At 48.8% G+C, this 19750-nt stretch overlaps 1 protein-coding gene and 1 long non-coding RNA gene across 6 annotated transcripts in view; one reads left to right on the top strand and one right to left on the bottom strand.

Moving 5' to 3' along the window:
- The window catches only part of BRD3 (bromodomain containing 3), a 47460-nt gene extending 37940 nt beyond the window's left edge, over window positions 1-9520 (top strand). For 4 of the 5 annotated variants that reach the window (XM_017810205.1, XM_017810209.1, XM_017810207.1 and 1 more), the window contains 5 exons: window positions 304-495; window positions 832-1067; window positions 1590-1882; window positions 3675-3803; window positions 4549-4664. In XM_017810205.1, the coding sequence (XP_017665694.1) occupies window positions 304-495; window positions 832-1067; window positions 1590-1882; window positions 3675-3803; window positions 4549-4664 (966 nt within the window). Of the gene's footprint in view, window positions 1-303; window positions 496-831; window positions 1068-1589; window positions 1883-3674; window positions 3804-4548 lie in introns of all 5 variants that reach the window. The other variant, XM_017810206.1, reaches the window with a different exon arrangement.
- A 1490-nt stretch (window positions 9521-11010) lies between these two features.
- On the bottom strand, window positions 11011-14785 carry LOC108495098. The gene is made up of 2 exons (XR_001874010.1): window positions 14715-14785; window positions 11011-14458 (listed from the first exon to the last, which is right to left on the bottom strand). It is a non-coding gene; the product is annotated as an uncharacterized LOC108495098 (long non-coding RNA).
- Between the last annotated feature and the right edge of the window lie 4965 nt (window positions 14786-19750).

Raw genomic sequence — 19750 nt, 5'->3', positions numbered from 1 at the left:
GGAGAGCTGGTGATTTCTCCAGCCCTTGGAAAGAGCCTTGTGCTCTCCTGCAGAGTTGTGCTCTTCCCCATGGCGTGGCCTAATGCCACGTTCCACTCCTAAAAAATTATAATCCTTGCTGTCAAAGTAATGGGAGAATTTTCTTTTCCTTACAGATGGCCATACATCTTCTGTATATTATTATTTACTTGTACAGGACCTTGTGTAGTGCAATAAGACCCTGACCCTGATGTGTTTAAAAGGCCCGAGCGAGCTGTTTGTGGCTGAGGCTCCTTTAGTCACCACTTTTCCTCCTTTCTGTAGGATGTCTTTGAGATGAGGTTTGCAAAAATGCCCGATGAGCCTGCAGAGGCCCCCCCTCCACCTCCACCAACAGCACCAGTGGTGAGCAAAAGCACAGAGAGCAGTCACAGCAGCGAGGAGAGCTCCTCTGACTCGGACAGCTCCGACTCGGAGGAAGAGCGAGCGACTCGGCTGGCGGAGCTCCAGGAGCAGGTACTGCAACAGCTGAGCTGTGTCAGTGCAGCAGAAAGGGCACAGCAGGAGGAAGGGGTTGATTTTGTTCTTAAAAATCCCATCTAGGCTGGGATGCAGGAAAACACTCTCCCCTTCTCCCAGCTAAAGGGGGAAAACACTCAGCTGCGCAATAAGTGAGTGTTTGATGTAATGGTAGTTTTGTCTCAGTGCTGATGCTCTGTGCTTCCTTCTGGGATCCCAGAGTATATCACTGACTTTGGGATATACTTACACCTTGGGATGTAGAAGAAGGGTAGTGGAGGCATCAGCTATCCTGCCTTGAAGGCTGATCAGTTTTTCCCCGTTCTCCCCCAGCTGAAGGCTGTCCACGAGCAGTTGGCTGCACTGTCACAAGCGCCAGTGAACAAACCAAAGAAAAAGAAAGAGAAGAAGGAAAAAGAGAAGAAAAAGAAAGATAAAGAGAAGGAAAAAGAAAAGCACAAAGTAAAAACCGAGGAGGAGAAGAAACCCAAGGTGGCTCAGCCACCAAAACAAACCCAGCAGAAGAAAGCCCCAGCTAAGAAAGCAAACAGCACAACCACAGCAAACAGGTGAGAGCCTGCCTTCTGCAAGGTGCCTCGAGGGGAGAGCCAAGAGCTTCCAGCCTTGTTCTTAATTAATTCCTGGGGAAGCTCAGTTGTCAGAGCAGTTAATTTGCTGTTGAATAGTGTCCCCATTCCCAGACAACTCCAGGGAGTCTTTAAGTTAGAGCTGGCAGTGGAACTATTATGTTTTCACTGTCCAACCCTCAGAATCCCTGCCTGATCGCTCTCAGATAAGGTTTTGGGTTTTGCCTTTTGTGCCGCCACCAAGAACGTGCCACTTCATTGCTGCCCCCCTGCTGCCACTGGGGCTTGTTGTCACGCTTCACAGGGCTAAAATATAATAGGAATAAAACAGCTGATCTCAGATGGCTGAACTTTTTCAGCAGTTGTGGTGCTGTTCAAGCCGTCTGACAAGAGGTTCAAAGCCAAGGGCATTGGGATGTTTGTTACAAGGGAGTTAGGAAAAAAAAAAAGGATTCATTGCTTCTATGTACCCATGGATATTTTCATGCTTGACAACCTCCCCAGGCAGCCCAAGAAAGGAGGCAAACAGGCATCTGCAACCTACGACTCGGATGAGGAGGAGGAAGGTCTGCCCATGACCTATGATGAGAAACGACAGCTCAGCCTGGACATCAACCGCCTGCCCGGGGAGAAGCTCGGCAGGGTGGTGCACATCATCCAGTCACGGGAACCTTCCCTCAGAGACTCCAATCCCGATGAGATAGAAATAGATTTTGAAACGTTGAAGCCCACAACTTTACGAGAACTGGAGAGATACGTGAAATCTTGTTTACAGAAAAAACAAAGGAAACCGTTTTGTAAGTTACCTCCCGGGGCACGTGTTCCCCCCACCAGCTCTTGGGCTCAGCTTTGGAGTCAGGGCATGTGTGTTGAGATTCTCTTATCCAGCTCTTGGGTATGTGATGACAGGGATTTTTTTAGAGATCCTTTTCTCCCAAGAAAATGTACAGAAACTTTCTATTTTTTTTTCTGTTCTTTCTTCCCATGATGTCGTGCTGCAGAGACCTGGAGAGCTATTGTGTTCCTCTGCAAGACGTGTGTGATGCCTTTATTACTTATCCAGACTCTGGAAGGCACTGTAAAGGTTTCAGTCTCATTGTGTTAGGTGTTATGTGTGCACATCTGGAAGGATCAGTTTCTTATCCTGAATAGTTCAGCATCTAATTAGAAAGGAAATAAAAAGCATGGTTGGGATCCAAACCACCAAGGGAATAAATAACTTGTACAAAGTTACCTGGGCAACATGTGGATTCTGGGTGTAAGTGTCTGAGTTGTATATTCAGCCCAAAACTGTTCTTTCTATGTGGCCTGATCACCAGATTGCCCTCAGTGTCTCAGCTCAGAGGGTTACTGTTCATGTGCCACTGAGTGTGTGGTTCAGTGAGGGACAGACTTCTCTCTGTGCCTTTTCCACAAGGTGAATTGTCACAGCCCCTTGAGGGTCTAGCTCCAGCTAAACAGCAGTAGGATCACTTACCTGAAGTGGTCCTGGCTAAGAGGGAATTGTGCTGTTAAGACCATGACACAAAAGCCACTCCCCACCCTTGCAGAGCAGTTCCATTTCTTCCCCACAGGATTTTCATGTGGGCCTAAGCAAACTGCAGGATTTGACCCTTCTTTTTTCTTTTTTTAATACACTGCTTTAATTTATTTTTCCCCCGAATCCTTCACTATTGGAAGAGCTCAGGACAGGATTTTCCAGAGTGGTTAGGAACGAAAAACATCCTTAATTTTGGAACCAAAACATAAAGTAACACAGATAACCTCAGGTGTCCAACCTGTGAGCCTGACATGCCTGACCCCAGCTGGACTATGGAGATGAGTGTTCAGGGGTGCACCCTCTTAGGACTGTGTTTTCCAGATTTCTTTCTTTATAAATCATTGCTTAAAAGTAGTGCACAGAAACGTAGGTATTTCCTTGCTGGATCAGGCAAAATATCTGGCCCCGGTGTTTCTGATCCTGGCCAACACCTGCATTCAATTACTCCTTCTTTTGGAGGAATATTTCCTCTGCAGTATTGCTGGTACTTCTCACCATTTCCATCCTGGGGCAGCTACATTCCTGTTGTCTGCCAGCCTTTGCCTCAGTTGGTTTTTAATTTGTCCTTGTTTGTTTTGTTTTATATTTAGAGCAACATAAACCACAGTAGATTCTTGCGTGAGGTACCGGAAGTTTGATTGGCAGATGCTTTTCTCCTGACAACCTTTAATGGGACACTTTATTTTACAGGGCAGAAAACCCATGTAACAATTCTGTAATTACAAATGTGTAATTATTGACCATATAACTGGCTGGTAAGTAACCTGTAATGACAAGGTCATTACATGGATATTTCTATCTTCTAAAATACTTTCCAGAAGATCTCTCTTAAAAAAAAAATGCATGTTTAGATTGGTGGTGATTGGATGAGTCGGACAACTTCACGTGTTGTCTTCTATCTGGGATGTGTAGTTGCTGTGTGATCACTTGATCTTAGCAGTGTCACTGCAGAGTGTTCACACAGATTTACATGCCCTGTAAAATAGTGATGTCCACTCTTTTCCCCTGTATCCATGCAGCTTCAGAAACTGTGTGTTCCTCCTTCCCAGCTGCAGGTGGAAAAAAGCAAGCAGCCAAGTCAAAAGAAGAGTTAGCTCAGGAAAAGAAGAAAGAACTAGAAAAACGGTTACAGGACGTCAGTGGGCAGCTAAACAACAACAAGAAACCTGCAAAGAAAGGTAATGGCCTTGGTTTTACTGTAAAAACAGAGCCCTAAAAGTTGTTTGTGTAGACAGACTCGCAGAGACAAAACCTCTGCCTTCTTGTAGCCTTGGGTTTGTCTCTGTGACAGGTACCCCAGTTGTTACTGCTGGGCACTGAGCTCCTGTGTGGGGTCTGCTTTGGTCCCTGTCCAGGTGGAAACTGTTGGGTGGTAAATGAGAGGTGTCTTGGAGGCAATTTCTCCTTCAGAGGGAGGAGGATCTCCTCTGTATTAGCCTATGCATACAGACCAGTACCACAGAGCATCTAACACGTGACTTTTCTCCATTGTGGGATTAAAAAAAAAGCCCAAGCCCCACGTAGTTCAATTGTGGAAGATGCTACAAAAAGTTCCTCCAGTGCAAACAGAGCTGTTTCCAGCTTTGCACAGGTCAGGAGGGGGTTTTTCCTGTGCTCAGAGTTGCACTGAAGCAGGCACAGCTCCAGGTGCTCTGCGCTCTCTCACCTGAACCTGTAGGGCTGCGGGGGACATTGCCCTCCTGTAGAGCTCCTGTGTGGATCCCAAACTTCCATGGTCACCTGCAGCCTGAGGAACCCTGTCATCCACTGACAGGACAGGCTTGTGGCAGCAAGCAAAGGCTGCTGTTAAGTAAGCTGCCCAGGGAAAATTGGGAACAAAGCCGTGGAGGATGAAGGCTGTGGGCAAACCTTCTCTATTTCAGTTCCTTGCGAGTAACCACATCGCCCCCTTCTTCCCCGCAGAGAAATCCGGCTCCACTCCCTCTGGAGGCCCCTCCCGGCTCAGCAGCAGCAGCTCCTCCGAGTCTGGGAGCAGCAGCTCCAGCGGCTCCAGCTCGGACAGCAGCGATTCGGAATGAGTTACGGACACTGGGACACAAAACAAACGGACATCCCCCTCCCCGATGCTCTGCAGTGTTCCTTCCCCTCCTTAACGTACTGCTCTCCTCCCACGGTGGTCAGGTTTTATCCCCTCTCTCTCTTTCTCTGACTTTTTTTATTTTATTTTTTAATTCAGTGTTATTAAAGGTATCTTCCTTTTTTTTTTTTTTTTTTGGGGGGGGGAGGGTGCTCTCTTTTAATAGGTCAAAGATCTTTGCGTGTGCGTGTGAATTAGACTTTATGACAAATAGTTCCCTTTGCATAAAGTCTCTAAAATACATTTCTCCGAAAAAAATTTGCTGAAAATGGAAGAACTTTGAGCTCTTAGCAGGAGATAAATAGAAAATTCTGCAAGGTTTGTAGTACATTTCTCTCCCATCCCTTCCCTCTCCTCAGAATGTTCTCTTTTAATAAGCCTGCCTGGCTCACACAAGGTAAAAAAAAACCATCTTTTTTTAAAGGAATCTCTGTAAAATGGTACTGTATCTGAAAGATGTTAGCTTTTGAACTAGTTGGTGTATTTGTTATTAGCACTAGTATTCTTAATCTCGAAGTCTACGGTGTGATGAAAATGTCAGATGCTATCATCTTTTTACATAAAAACAAACAAAAAAAAAATCCAAAAAAATTCTCATGTACTGTGGATTGCTAACATGCTTTTTTTTTTAATCTTGGTAGAGGCATTGGCACCTATTCAGGAAGGTATTTAAGCATGAATTTAACTTTTAAGCACATGAGCAATATAAGTGGTTGCATTTCTTGGTTTTCCACTCAGAAGTTTCATTTTTTCCTGGGGATTCATTGGGAAGAAGGGAGCGAGGGACACTCAAGTTTCTTGGGAATGTTATTTTTAACATAATTTCCAGGAAATGGATGCTCTCTATGAAAGTTTTCATTGAACTGAAAGCAGGTTTTGGCTGGAAGTTGTCAGCTGGACCTTGGGGTGATCCTGCAGTGACCAAGACAAGTCATGTGCTCGTTACTGGACACAAGCTTAGGGATTTTCTCCATGACAAGCACCTCAGTCTGGGCTTAAAATAAAGCACCACTTGAGCTCCAGCTGAGGCTGAGCTGGCAGGGGAAGTGGAGAGGGATTTTGTGTGGGTTTGGGTTTTCTGTTTGAGTTTGCTTTTTTTCCCCCCCTTCTCCTTATTGTTTCAGTAGTGAGCTCCCACAAAGGGAATGCCACTTCTCTGTCGTGCAGGGTGCAGGTTTCCAGGCACTGAAGTGCTTTACCTCGCTGAAAAGAAAAAAGAGGGGAGGGAGAAAAAGGAAGAAAAGAGCCAGTTTTTTAAGACTTGCTATTTTTTTGAGTCCAGCCTAATGTTTTGACCTGCACTGCTGCAATACACTCTGTTTTCAGTGTCCCTAATTTCATGTTGTCCAAACCACCACACATGTATATACCGTGACTTTATTTATTAAATACCATTGGTCATTTAAAATGTAATAAAACCTAACAAAAGCAAAGCTGCATCTCTGCAGGCCAGCAGAGGTGCAGACTTTTAATGAGGTTCCAACCAGATCTCAAAACCAAACAAATTAACACCAACAAAGCAAATAAAAATCTGCAACTTTATTTATATACCTTGGGCTTCATACCTACAGGTGCTACAGTTCCATCTGTCATGTGTCTGGTGCTCTGTCACATTTGGTGTGTTCATTTTTACATTTTTTTTTTCTTTCTTTTCACCCCAGCCCCCTTTTTTCCTGTTTTGTACAGATTTTGGAGACGTACAGATTTTGGAGACATACAGTCAGATACAATTTCTTGATTTTTCTCAGTGATATTTCCAATGGTCTTTTTCCTCCTCCCCTCTGGTTTGTTTTTTTTTTTTTTTTTTTTGGTAGAACAGTGGGGGTTTTATCCTTTTCTAATCCAACTTTTAGGAAAACACCGGTTCTATAATTATATAAAATTTGTAATCTGAGGGGCAGAAGTTTATTGTAAATTCTTTTTGTTGTAAACTAAAAATACACAGTTCTAAGAGAAAGTTATGCCTTTCCTTGTCCAGCACCAGCCCCCAAAGCTGCCTCTCTGATGTGGGGTAGCCCTAAAATTCACCTTCCTGTGGTCTCTCAGTGGTTTGCCAGAGGCCCCGTGGTGCAAATGTGGGATCTGGGTGATGTCCCTGTGCTGGGAAGTTGGGAAGCACAGGGCCAGCCTGTTTTTAGCATTCCATGGTTTGCATTTTCAGCTCCATCCACCAGTCACTTACTGCCCCATCAACCAAGGTTTGATTAGCTGGACCTTGGCCACCTGCCTTTCAAAATCTGGTGGTGACCACAGTGGGCAGGAGGCTCTCAAACCTTTCAGATTGTTTCCCACAGTATTTGAAAGGAAAATGTTCTGATTCTCACTGAAATTAATTATTTTTCTTTTCCATTGACAATGGAGTTATTTTAGTTCCTATATTTTTTCAAATCCTACCCTTAAAAAGTTTTCCCCCCAGACAGATCCTTAGTAATACATTTTCAGAATTTACTACGAGGAAATGTAATATTCACCTCATTAAGAGCTTGGGTTTCTTTTTAACGGGGTTGGGTTTCATCTGTGCTTCTCCTTCTGTGTGCGACTTGCATTATCAAAACCAGCTCGTGTTTTAGTTGAACTAATTGCAACCAATTCACTGCCACGACAACTTGGATAAACAAGCTCCTGGTTTTCCCTGCTTGGAACCTTTTCCTGTGTGCATTAACCTGAGCTGTGCTGTTGATGGGCCGTGGTGGTCGCTCCCTTGTGGAGAACAAACCGGAGCCGGTGCTGGAGGCAGGAGCATCTCAGCAGCATCACTGCCCACCTGGGGACGTGGCTCTGCAGCATCCCATCATCCTCTGCCAGCAAGGACAGCCCCCCTGGAGCACGGCAAGGGCACAGACATTCCTCTGGGATCCGCGGGTCTGTTCCACCAAAATCAGTGGAAAGCTGGAGGCCAAAGGGTCGGGGACCACGTGTGGAGCAATGGGAAGGGGCCTGGCCTGAGGCTGGCTGCAGGGCTGGAGGAGGATCCCTCTTTTAGCTGGCAAACCACCCCAGCTTGGGGGTTCTCAAGGAAAACAACCTGCCAAAACCACCCCGGAGCATATCTTTGACCTACCAGCTGCAACTTGGGCTACCACTTAGAGGAAACTGTTCTCATGGAAAGTGAGGTGTTCCCTACGGAATGGCAGCTCACAGGAGGAATCCATTTTGGCATGACCTTCATTTCAGGAAAGGAATCGGGGACTCCTCATTTCCAAATGTTGTTCTTACACTTCTCCATTCTCACACTGTTTATAGTGCTCATTATCCCCCACCATGTCTGTAGTGGTGCCTCTTGTATCTCCCAAGTGTCTCCAGGAAAGAAGAGATGTTTCCAGTCCATAGTAAGTAGCAGCAGCCCTTAATGAGTTGGGAACTGAAACAATAGAGCATTTATTTAACTCAGTTTGTATTGCATGACGTGTCAGTACGGATGTCACGAAATAACTTTAAAATGATCAAGCATAGAACGTTTGAAATAACATTTTTAAACTTAAGAATAAAAAAAAAAAATAAAATAAATTTTTATGGTAGAATTTTTCTTGAATGAACAAAGTTTAACTTTGTTTTCCAGGGGAAACTTCACTGAAATCAGTATGATTTCATATGTATGCATACACACAAAGAGTTTTATTGAAACTGCTTTTTCTGACGAATTCCTGTTTTGACAAAATATCTGACCAGACCTTTATCCAATCAACCAGCATTATTGCACCTTTAAAAACTTTGTTAAACTTTTCTCTGATTGTAAACTCAGCCTGTCTCGTGGCTCAGTGGGACCAGAGGGAGATCTGCATCCCGTGGGCTCAGGCCCTGATCCATCGACCGAAGGAACCTGTTGGCTACAACAGTTCTCTGCTAACCAAATGTTGTCTATACGGAATCATTTCAATTTTGTATTGATGTGGTTTTAACCTTTCCTACCGACAGGGTTTGTAACTGTAGAACTGATGTTTCAGGACTGTGTGTGACACCCCCCCAATATCCGACTTAGTCACCCCGTGAGGTCTCTTTCCATGTTCTCTATGTGGTAGAAGCAGACTGCAGTTACCTAATCTAGTTCTTTCTCTGTTTCGGGGACTTTTAGACCAGTTTTTAATTTTTATTTTCCTTGTTTTGAAAGGAATGATGTTTTTTAAAGTTGGGGTTGGAGCTGGGGGGATGGGATCGGGGCATGACAAAGTAAAAACACAACCTTTTTAGTACTGGATTTTAAAATCTCATTGCATTCTCAACCATGAGCAGTTACCACTAGGGCTAACTGTGGGCAGGCTCTGCATCATTAAAGATAAATTTAGGATTCATTACACTAGCAGCATTATCTTGCTTGAGCTGCATTTTTTAAAGAAAATGGTATTTGCATATCTTTTTAAAGTGTCATTTTTAAAAATAAATTAAACCACCGGCTAGGATTTGACACAGGCCACTTAGAACACAGCCCTGATACTGGCATAACCTAATCCAGAAAGATTTGTTGTTGTATTTTTGTTTTGTTATTTTGAGGTTTTTTTAATATTTAAAATAAAAAAATTGTTACTTTTCTGTATGATGTGCATGCAAATTTACCGTAACTCTTTTTCTTAAAACTTTTTAGTGCCATTTCTAGTATATTCCTGTAAATGTCAGTTACTGAAAAAGAAACGAGTCAATGTAAGTAGTTTAGCTTGTTTATTGCAAATTGCTGGCCTCAAACACAACAGAATTAAAAAAAAAAAAAAAAAAGAGTTAGAAAGTAATCTTTGATGTTACTGGTAATCACGGACCCTGGTCCTGGGGCATTTGTTTTGTTTTCATAATAAAAAGAAAAATTGTTTTGTGTGTGCAGTTTGATCCCATATTTTCCACCCCTCTCCTCCTCCCTTTCCTCATCTCCTTTTTCAGGTGTGGCCCTTGCTCCAGTTGCAAGCCTTGATCGAGCAGTGCCATACACAAATGTAGATTTACTGAATCCTGGTGCTGTGAGTCTTGGAATAATTTGAAAGTCATTTTGCAAGCTCAGCTGTCAGTGGAGTGTCACACTAAGGGGGGCTGACTGCCTTCAGGGTATGGAGCAAGTCTGGGGGCTCCGAATCACAGCTCAGTACCAGGTGTAGAGGTTCTTTAAATGCACCTTTCTGTTGGTGAGGGAGACACTCAGCTACTTCCGTGTACCTGGGCTGCCCAGGAAGGACTTTGACTCTTCCTAGAAGCCTGCAGGGGTCTTAGATTGTGTGAGAATTGCACCTGATTGAGGTAAGTTCAGCAGAAAGGAGATGGACGTTTCACCCAGGTTTCGTGCTGGCTTCTTTCAAGCCACCAGAACACGAAGGAACCAGAGGGACTTTCTCACCTGCTCCACCAGCCAGACCCTGCAGGTCTGTGAGCTCAGGGTGACCTGGAAGGCACAGCTTGGAAAAGGGGGGCCTGGAGCAGCTGGTCACAGTCCCAGCAGAGTCTTGACATTACTGTGTGGTGGCCAGGATCTATTTTAGTCACTGCAGAGGATTCAGGCTGGGTTTGCTGTTCGGTTTCTCAACTGTGTGCCTGATGGTTTATGTGTGAGGTGAGGGTTACACAGCCAGGCTTCCCCAGGGTTAATCTTTCTCTAACCCTGTTCCTGCTCACTGGGTTTCAGAGCCAGGATCTCCAAGGTTTCAGCAAACCTGTTTTGCTTCCCTGTTGTTGTATCAGTGATACTCCCAAAGGAAGTGTTTGTTCAGCCTGTCCTCTAAACACTCTCCTGTGAGGCAGATGAGGATGTCTTCTCTAGCATTTACTGTTTAGTTATTTCTAGGTCAATCAAGCAGTGCTGTTTCTTGCAGACTTGATAGTTAAAGTTCAGCTCCTGCTGATATCTGTACTCATGGGGAGGTCACACCCTAAATTCTGGGTCCTTCACTGCAAGGAAGAAAGACATGGAAGGGGCTGCCCAGGGAGGTGGTGGCATCACCATCCCTGGAGGTGTCCAAGGAACAACTGGATGTGGCACTCAGTGCTCTGGTCTGGTTGACAAGGTGGTGATGGGTCGCAGGTTGGGTGCAATAATCTTGGAGGTCTTTTCCAAGCTTACTGATTCTCTGATTCAGTGTGACAGCCAGAGGCTGATCCTCGTCCCTGAATGCACTGCTGAGACTTCAGGGCTGTTGGGCTTGGGGAGCTGGTGTTCACAGGTACAGTGGTGGGGCTTTGGAGCCCCAATAGTAAGTGAGGCAATTCCTCCCAGGTGGGAACTACCTGTGTGGGGATGGGGAGGGCCAACAGTGTAATCCTCAGGTGTGCCAGAGCAGCTGAGGTGCAGGAGAAAAAACAGCTGCTCAGAGTGCTGCATTCAAATCATTTTAATGCACTTTATCAAAGATGCTACAACGGTGTTTTAAACAAGTGCATCAACACCACACAACTGGCTCAAAGAAACACTCGGTCACAGCAGCCACACCACAAACCTGCTGTGACCAGTGACACACAGATATGGAAAACTACAGTCACATTCACAGAGATGGAAGGACAACTCATCCTCTTCTTCCTGTACTGTCACATCCAGCCTCAATCCTGGAAGAATTTATGCACACACTTATGTTTTGAGTCTTGTATAGTCCAAATTAACACTGCAAATAACTGAATTTTGGTTTACCAGCCACATTAACAAAAAGAGACTGATTATACCCAAAATAACCATCTTTCTTACTGAAATTAAAAAGAAAATAAGTGTTGGGTTTCTTTTTCTATAAGAAAAGAAAATGAACAGCTGGTTTGGGGGATGTGCTGTTCCTTAAACTCCCAGAGTTCACGTGCTCCCCAGGGCTGCTGGGCAGGCCCAGAACCCACCTCTCCTGCCTCTCCAGGTCGCCTCCACCCGCAGTTCCCAGGGGAGATTTTGGACCAGCCTCCTGCCTGTTTGTGTAAATAATCACCTGTTCACTCAGCCAGGAACTGGAGGCCCAGGTGGGTCACACATCCCTGGCAATGCTCTACCTCACCGGGCACCGGAGCACCGGCAGCTTGCCAACCCTCGCTGGTTTGTGAATCTCATTGAATACCCAGTTGAAAAACATTTATTCACTGACATACTTCTCTTCCAGAGCTAGTCCTGACAAGACCAAGAGGGCTGTTTGTGTTCAGAGCAATGCACGGGGAAGGAAAGCAGCGAGGTCCATCAGCAGGTTTAAATCTACGAGCACACACGTAAGATACCAAACACCAACACATGCAGAAATAGTTACTTTTAAAACATAATGAGCTGCCTATTGTTTGCAGTGCTATGGATCAGGGCTGAGAACACCAAACCCCTACGATCTCACGTTAAAACAGGTGTGTTCTGCTCAGCACCTTGAGTTCAGCAAGGTTGAGTGTACGTGTGTGTTGCAGCATTTAACCCACGTGGGAGAGGTGGAAGAGGTTCTTCACTGGATTAAAATAAATAAACAAAAGTGCTTCAAAAATGCCAAGGAGGTTTCAGATAAATATAATAGAAGAAATGACTGTGCCTGATTTTAGGCAGGTAAATAATCCATACTGAAGTCAACATCAAATACTGATTTGCCTGGAGTTCAGCCCGTGCCCAAGCGCTGCTGGGTTAGACACGCGTCCTAGGCAGGACAGAAATGGACTCTGTGACTTCACCCCGATGTTACATTTTAATGATGAGCCCTGGGTACGTCATTTACACCCCTGGAAGTGGTAGTTTTGTTTTTAACGAAAGATTCAGGTGCTTGCTGGGCTGAGTTCCTCAGCTTGATCTTGCCTTGAGCAAGTCGAGATTCAGCGGTAACGGAAACAACCTGAAAGCAGCCTCTGTGCCCAAGAGCTGCAATGGAAGTGCTCTTCCCTCCTAAAATCCTTCAGTTAGTTGAAACAATCCCAGACACTACTTTTAAAATACATGCACCTAATCTACAATCCAACCTGAATTAGAAGTTAAACCCTTCCAAGCTACTGCATGCACTAAAACTTGAATGGAAAGCAAATTTCAGTGGACTCTTCCCTTCCCCAACTGGACTCAGGGGTAGGTACTGCTGTGTAGGACTTTCCTCGTGTCCCTTAGGAGATGTGTGTATTTACAGTAGCTTTCTTCCTTTGCTTTCCTGGGCCTGTCCCTCTCTTTCAGGTGGTTCACTGGGTGATCTGCTCCCAAAGCTGGGCCAGGGATCTACCTGCATGAAAGGAGTCAGCTCCCCTGACTCCAGAAGTCCTGTTATTTCCATGATCCCACACTGTGAGATCAGAGAGGGCCCTTGGCTTTGCATGGGATAAAACTGCAGAGCACCTTTCCTGCCAGGTGTTGTGAAGGCTTGGATTAAATTCTCAACACGTTCTTTCCCTCTTCCTCCCCACAATAAATGACTCCATTACCTGGTTGTAAGAGACCACTTCCAGGGCAGGAATTAAAGGGCGACAGGGCAAGCAGAACAAGTAGCAGCCAGGTGGTTTTGGAGATCAAGTTCCCGAAACCATGGCCCTGATGGAAATGGATCTGCGCCCACCTCTGCCCCATCAGCATTCCCGGAGCCCTGGAAATAAGGACTTGCCAGTAAAATGCTGGCTGGGGACAGGCCCAAATGACAGCGGGTGTTTCTCAGGGTACACGAGCCACTTACAAGCGACACATGGTCCAGCACGGACCCTGCCAAGATGCTGGGCAGCAACAGGCTCGTGAGCTCCCAAGCGAGGCTGGTTTTGTTGCACACACGCAATGACATGCAAAATGGGAGTCTATCAACAGCAAAAACAAACAGAAACTCCAGCCAGCCTGTCTGGCCTATCCTGTACACGCTGCTTCAGCTGCACCTCTGAGAGAAGATGGTGCAAACCCACCTCCCCCAGCTCGACACGAGTCTGGTTTCTCTCCACGCGCGGCTCCCTAATTTAAACCCGCGGAAATCACATAATGGCACAAAACTTGGACTGCCCCGTGTCCCTGGAGACATCCAGCTTGTTTTTGTCCCGCACCAGGATGGCCTCATTGCCGTACTGCGAGTACCACATGCTCCGGCTCCGGCTCAGGTACGTGTTGGGAGGAGCCGATTCCAGTTTCTGCTGCTGCTGCTGCCAGATGAGCAGAGAGGTGTCCCTGTAGCGCAGCCGCGCGTAGCCCTCGGACAAGGCCTTCTCGGGCAGGGGCACCCTCCCGTTCATTAGTGTGTCACTCATCTGCTCCAGGAGAGCCCCAACCACGGGAGCTCCTTCCCAACAGCTCCAAAATACGCCCCGTTGGGTCGGTCTGGGTCGATCGCTGCTGCTGCTGCTGCTTTGAGCCCGAGGGAGAACATCCCAGGGGACGGCTCTCGGGATCCACGGCACTCAGGAGAGGGAGAAGGGATACACACGCCCCAAAATCGCAACGGGCAGCCTGGCCTCGCTTAATAAACAAACCAGAACTTCTGAAAGCTCATCCGGGGGTGATGCTGCTGAGTGTTTCATGCTGTGAAGGGACCACACGCACGTGAGCTGCTTGCTGACAGTCTGTGGAGTATCTCAGTAGGTGTGAGCGGTGGCTCCGTGGCCCTGGGCTCGGTCTGCAGCCAGGCAGGACGGGATGAGCGGTTCTGGAGGAGCTCTGCTTCCCTGAAGAATGGGTCCCGAAGCCATAGGGCAGACCTAGGAGGTCAGACCAGCGAGGTCGCCAGTGCCCAGGCCCGTGCGTGGCTTCTCCACCGGTGACAGGAGTGATGGACGGGCGCTTGGCAAGTCACGTGCTCAGGGATGCAGGAGAAGATGCTGCCTCGGCCCTGGTTATGGTACCCGAGCTGGAGGGCCGGCACCTCCCGACGGCACCTGCGGGGCACAGCGAGGGTCACCCCAAGGGCCGCCAGCGAGGGTCCCTGCCCTGCGAGTGTCCCTTTCCGTGCCCCCCCCCCGCTCCCGCCCGTCCCCGCGACCCCTTCCACCGGCTCCGCGCACCGCCCACGGCCCCCGCGGGTGTCCCGCACGCCCCGTCCCTGCGCGCCCCGCCCGGGGCTCCCCCGCACACCCTCCTGCGCATCCCCCCGCGGGGTCCCCGCGCCCCCCGCCCGCGCCCCCCCGGCCCCACCGTGCTGCGCTGTCCGGCCCGGCCCGGCTCGGCCCCGGCGCCGCTGGGCTCGGCCGAGCAGCCGCCGAGGCTCCTCCCCGCAGTGATGCGCTCGGGAGGAGCCAGAGCCGGGACGGGGCGGGCGAGGGCGGGGGCACCGGGGGGCGGTGGGAGCGGTGGGCGCTGCGGTGGGGAGCCCCACGTTGGGGTCCCGGGTGTGGCAGTGGGGCACCCCGAGTGGGGTGCGTGGGTCTGGGGCTGACGATGGGGGTCCTCGCGGTGGGTCGCACGGGTGCCAGCCAGCACCGGGTGCCCGGTGCGTTTTAAAGGGACATCCAGCCCAGCGTGTGCTGAACCCGTGCTGGGAGCAACTGGACGAGCCCGCTGTTGCCGTCCGGCGCTGCCCTTGGGAGAGGGGCTCTCCCGCCTGCCGGAGGTGCCGGAGGGTCCCAGCCCAGGGATTTTCAGCCAAGTCTCTTTTCTGGTGGGCAACTGGTGGAGCAGCTGCTTGTGCTGGGAGGGTGCGGGTACCCTTTGTAGCCTTTCACTTGCCTCAGGCACCGCAGTGCCCGCCTGTCCATGGGGTGAAGGCAGCAGGGGACACCCCTGTGTGCTGGCAGCCTCATGCCACCCTCACTGCGAACTGCGTGGAAAAGGAGCCTGACGGAGCAGCACCTCCTTGACCTCCTCTCGTCATCGCTTGTCTGCTCTGCATTTCCTTATCCCGTCCGTCCCCTGGCAAGCGCAGTACAAAATATGTTTTGAAGAGAGCTGTGGGGCTTATTCTTTTCCTGATGATGCTAAATTTAAGCTCACAATCTTCTTATCTCCTGTGAACGCAGCGCCATCTAATCTCCTGCGAAGGACCCAATACACTTACCCATGCAGAGCTGCTCCCGGCGCTGCTCCCGTTCCTCTTGGCCTTCACGGACACAAACAAGAGGCTGTGGTTTACTTCGTCAGAGAGAAGGCATGCTGCAACTCCCCATTCCCAGCAGATTCAGACCAAACACAAAGAAGAGGGAAGAAAACAAAACAAAAAGAGAAATGACCACACTATTAAAACGTTTATCATCAGGAATAGCCTGACTCTGCTGCTTAATCCGCCTCCTGCTAGCGCAGAGAAGCCGGCCCTGCCCCGCTTCGTGGAAGCCGCAGAACAAAGTGCAAAATCCTTTCGTGGAACAAGATTAAGGGTTTTTGAGGTGTCTTGGTCTTCTCTGAAAAGTTACCAGTTCTGTTATCACCAAACTCTGGGCAAACAGGAGAAGCTGGTAAGTGGAATTGTGTATAAGATGAGGCAAGGAGAAGGATTGGAAACTACTGAGCTCCAAAAGCCACCAACTGTTCTGACCATCCACCCTTTGCCGTGAGCCCCAGGGTCGTCTGCCAACAGGAGCCTTCCCAAATAAGCCTTGGAAGCAGCAGCAGTGGAATGGATGAGGTGAAACCCAGGTGCTGCCCAGCCAGCGGATCAGATCGTTGCTCTCCTTCCTCCAAGGAATCCCTGTATCTGCTTTGCTTTCCCCGAGCTGCCTCAGGCCGTACCTCTGCTGTGCCATGGCTGCAGTGCAGGGCTGTGCCAGGCTGTTTTGCCCTTGCCCAGCTCCCTGGGACTGGGATACACTCCAGGTCTGTTTGATTTGGATGGGGAGGCTGCTGGGGTGAAGCCCAGTGAAGGGTGGACGGTTAGTGAGGATGTCCCGGCAGCGTGATGTTCGTGTTGGGAACTGATTAACTGGTTGTTACTGGTATTCAGCACAGCTGGGGCATCCCAAGCCCCAGAAATAAGACTATTTCCTCCCAGAAATGCCCAGGGAAGTGCCAGCTCCACCTGCTTGGTGCCTGGGGTCAGAGCCCTTTTCCAGTGGAGTTGCACTCTCAGGCATTACCTTTATCCAGGCTAAACAAAAAGTACCTGTGGCTGAGTGCTCCTGTTGCACCAGTACAAGAAGAGAATCCAGTTCATCCCTTCTGCCTTCACTGAGCTGTGCCAGGTTAATTTTCCTGCTCCTTTCCACAGTAGCAGGCAGTCACCCCTGTTGTTGGCTCTGGGAGGTGGGTGCCTGCGGGGAGGGGAGAGATGAGCTTTGCTGGCAGCCGTGCAGGGCCGTTAGCAGGAGGATAATTGCAGTGACTATTCCAGTGTGCACCTTGTCTGGGCAGGTAGATCAGGTGTTTACAGCAGCAGATGAGCCAGACAGAGCATTATTGTCTGCACTCAGTTGTTTGACACGGCAGCACTTTGGTAACCGTGTGATTCCCCCCTCACTGATCGTCCAGCCAGAGCTGCTGCTGAGCAGCGGGTTTGCCTGGTTGTGGCTTGCACAGGTTTCCTAAAATAGTTGGTGAAAGGAGATCACAAAATCTAAGGGCAGGATGTATATGGCACGTAGGCTGCAGAGGACATGTGACAGCTGCTGTGCCAGCAGCCGGGACGGCTCCTGCTCTGGGAACTCTGGCTCCAGCTGGAGACACCTTGTCCAGGCTGCTGGAAGCCAGCAGGGCTTTGGGATAGGCTTGATGCACGCTTGGACTAATCCAGAAGGTGGCAATGGCAATCCACAGACACTGGCTGGCTGGGAAATGGGGATCTCCTGGCGGTATGGCCCTGGTGTTTTAGGGATCCTTCCAGAGGGCTGCTCCAAAGGGGCAGTGCAGCAGCTGCTTCTCTGCATGCACTGACCCCCCAGGGAGTCAGCTCTTCTCCCAGGAGTAACACCAAACATTATGAAAATGCTCATTACTGGGAAACGGGGCCATGTCCCAAGTATGTTTGGGTTGATTTGTAAGGTACAATCTCCTTGCATGTTAGTGCATTTAAACTAACTTTCTTCCTTCCTTCCTTCCTTCCTTTCTTCCTTCCTTCCTTCCCTTCTTCCCTTCTCTCCCTTCCTTCCCTCCTTCCTTTCTTCCTTCCTTCCTTCCCTTCTTCCCTTCTCTCCCTTCCTTCCCTTTCCCCACTAGTTTTGCCTCTTCCATGCTGGACTGGGATATTCCCAAGCAGCTCTATTACATTCCCAAACTGCCACCACTTCACCAACCATTTACCCCCTCACACCCATTCTGCATCGGGATCCAGGCTGCAGGGGCTGCCTGCCAGGCTCCTTGTCTCTGTGTACTGAGACATTTGGGGATGAAAAAGCACAATGTTCCTTCTGGCAAGATCTTTCCAGTGCATCCAGTCACCTCTTGGGCTTCTCTCATGTAATAAACTAAAATAAAAGCTCATGAAGTGAAGTCTGTTAGCCGAGAGAAGCAGCTCCACGCTCGGTCCCCAGCAGAGGGTAGTGTCACTCTCTGCCCTGCCTGGCTGTCCTCTGGCTGGCAGTCATTCCCTGGAAGGCTGGCATTCCTTGGCTGTCTGTCATTCCCCGGCTGTCTGTCATTCCCTGGCTGTCATTCCCAGCAGTGCCAAGAGGCAGGAGAGAGGAACACCAGCTCTAACACAAAACCCAACCTCTCTAATTTATTCAAGCTCCCTTTTAGCTTTAGCTCCACCCTGGAAGCAGCGTCTGGGTCCTCTCCACATACCCCGTCCTGTTGCAGGACAGTTGAGCAATTTGGAGCTCACAGCTCACCAGTGTGTGCTGGATTCATGCTCTTCCTGAGCCTCGCTGTACAGGTTTTGATTGGTTTAATTTTTTCTGCTCTCAGAAATACCTCTGCCATCAGCTGTTTCAGTTGTTGCAGAGGTAGGCAAGAAGCATACTTGCTTCAACACCTCCCACGCAGAAGCTGGCTTTGCAGCTGCAGGGATTGTTCCCAAGTGTCCAGGGGCCAAGAACGCTTTTTATTACACAGTAGAAAAGCCAGGCTGTAGCTGGCAGCTTTAATTATGCACATATAATAAACTCCTCTGTTGTCGTCTACCTACAGACCTGACCTCAAACGGCAGGCTGGTACCGAGTCAACCAAAATTATCCCTGGCACGACTCCACTGCTTTCAGTAGCCTTGTGATTCCTGCCCATGGGTGCTGTTGGAGGGCAGAAATGCTTCATGAAGAACTAAAATAATGAGAAAATTATTCTGAGAAAGCACCTCCGCGGGGTATGGGGAGTGTGGGCTGAAATCACAGCCTGAATAGACCCGGGGCAGGGTGTAGCTCTGATGGTGAGACTGGAGCGTATGGATGCTGCTCCCTCTTGGATCACACTGTGCTTATCCTGCCCTGACCAAGGGGTAGTGGCACGGCTGGACTGCCACTCAGGCTGAAGGAAGTGCCTTCTTAAAAAAAAAAAAAGAGCCTACCAAACTTTCCTTGGAATATCAAACAATTGTTTTCTGTTCTTTGGAAGGATCCTCCTTCCTGCGTTGAAAATGAAGGATCATGGCAGTAGAGTTGCTCTTTCTTCTTTATCTCCGCTTGGCTCCATTTGGAAGAGATTAGTGTTGCATTTGTTTGACATCCAGGTTAATAGCTTCCCTTCGTCCCAGTCTCGGCTTCCGGTTTTGGCTATCTGGAAAGCCAGGCTGGAAATTAATCGGCAAACTCTGGGGAGAGGATCTCGGAAGAAAACTCAGAACAGATTTGAAAAGAGGCTGTTCTAAGCTGTGCTGATTTGGATGGAAGCCACCGGTGAAAATTAGAGATTTTTCAAGAGATTGCTGCCAAGGAGTTAATGGCTGAGAGCTGAAGTTTTTAATAAATACACTGGTAATTAATTATAGGAGTTGTCCTCGTGTTTGAAAGTCAAGGAACACGATAGCTTGTTTGGGTTAAACATCTCCCCTGCAGTATTTGCAACCTAAACACGGGATGACGAGTGGGAGTGAGCGGTCAGACAAAGCGGGGTCTGTGTGTGCGGCCCCGGGGAGGCGGAGGAGCCCCGGGACCGCTCCTGCCTCTGCCCCGGAGGGTTCGGGCCAGGGGGAGCAGGGAAGGGGTCCCTGGGGGGGGGGACCCCGCTAAGTGCGGGTGCCGGCGGGGAGAGCGAAGCAGCATCGGGGCTCTGGGCGCCTTTCCCGGAACAGGGAGAGGAGCGGCAGCGGCGGGAAGGAGCGAGGGATACAAACAGGGAGGGGAAAAAAAGAAAAAAAAAAAAAAAAAAAAAAA

This window comes from Lepidothrix coronata, unplaced genomic scaffold, assembly GCF_001604755.1.
Source record: "Lepidothrix coronata isolate B3197 unplaced genomic scaffold, Lepidothrix_coronata-1.0 Scaffold28, whole genome shotgun sequence".
Lineage (NCBI taxonomy): Eukaryota > Metazoa > Chordata > Aves > Passeriformes > Pipridae > Lepidothrix > Lepidothrix coronata.
Note: the sequence above shows the minus strand (reverse complement) of the source record. Positions and strands in the feature narration are given on the sequence as shown.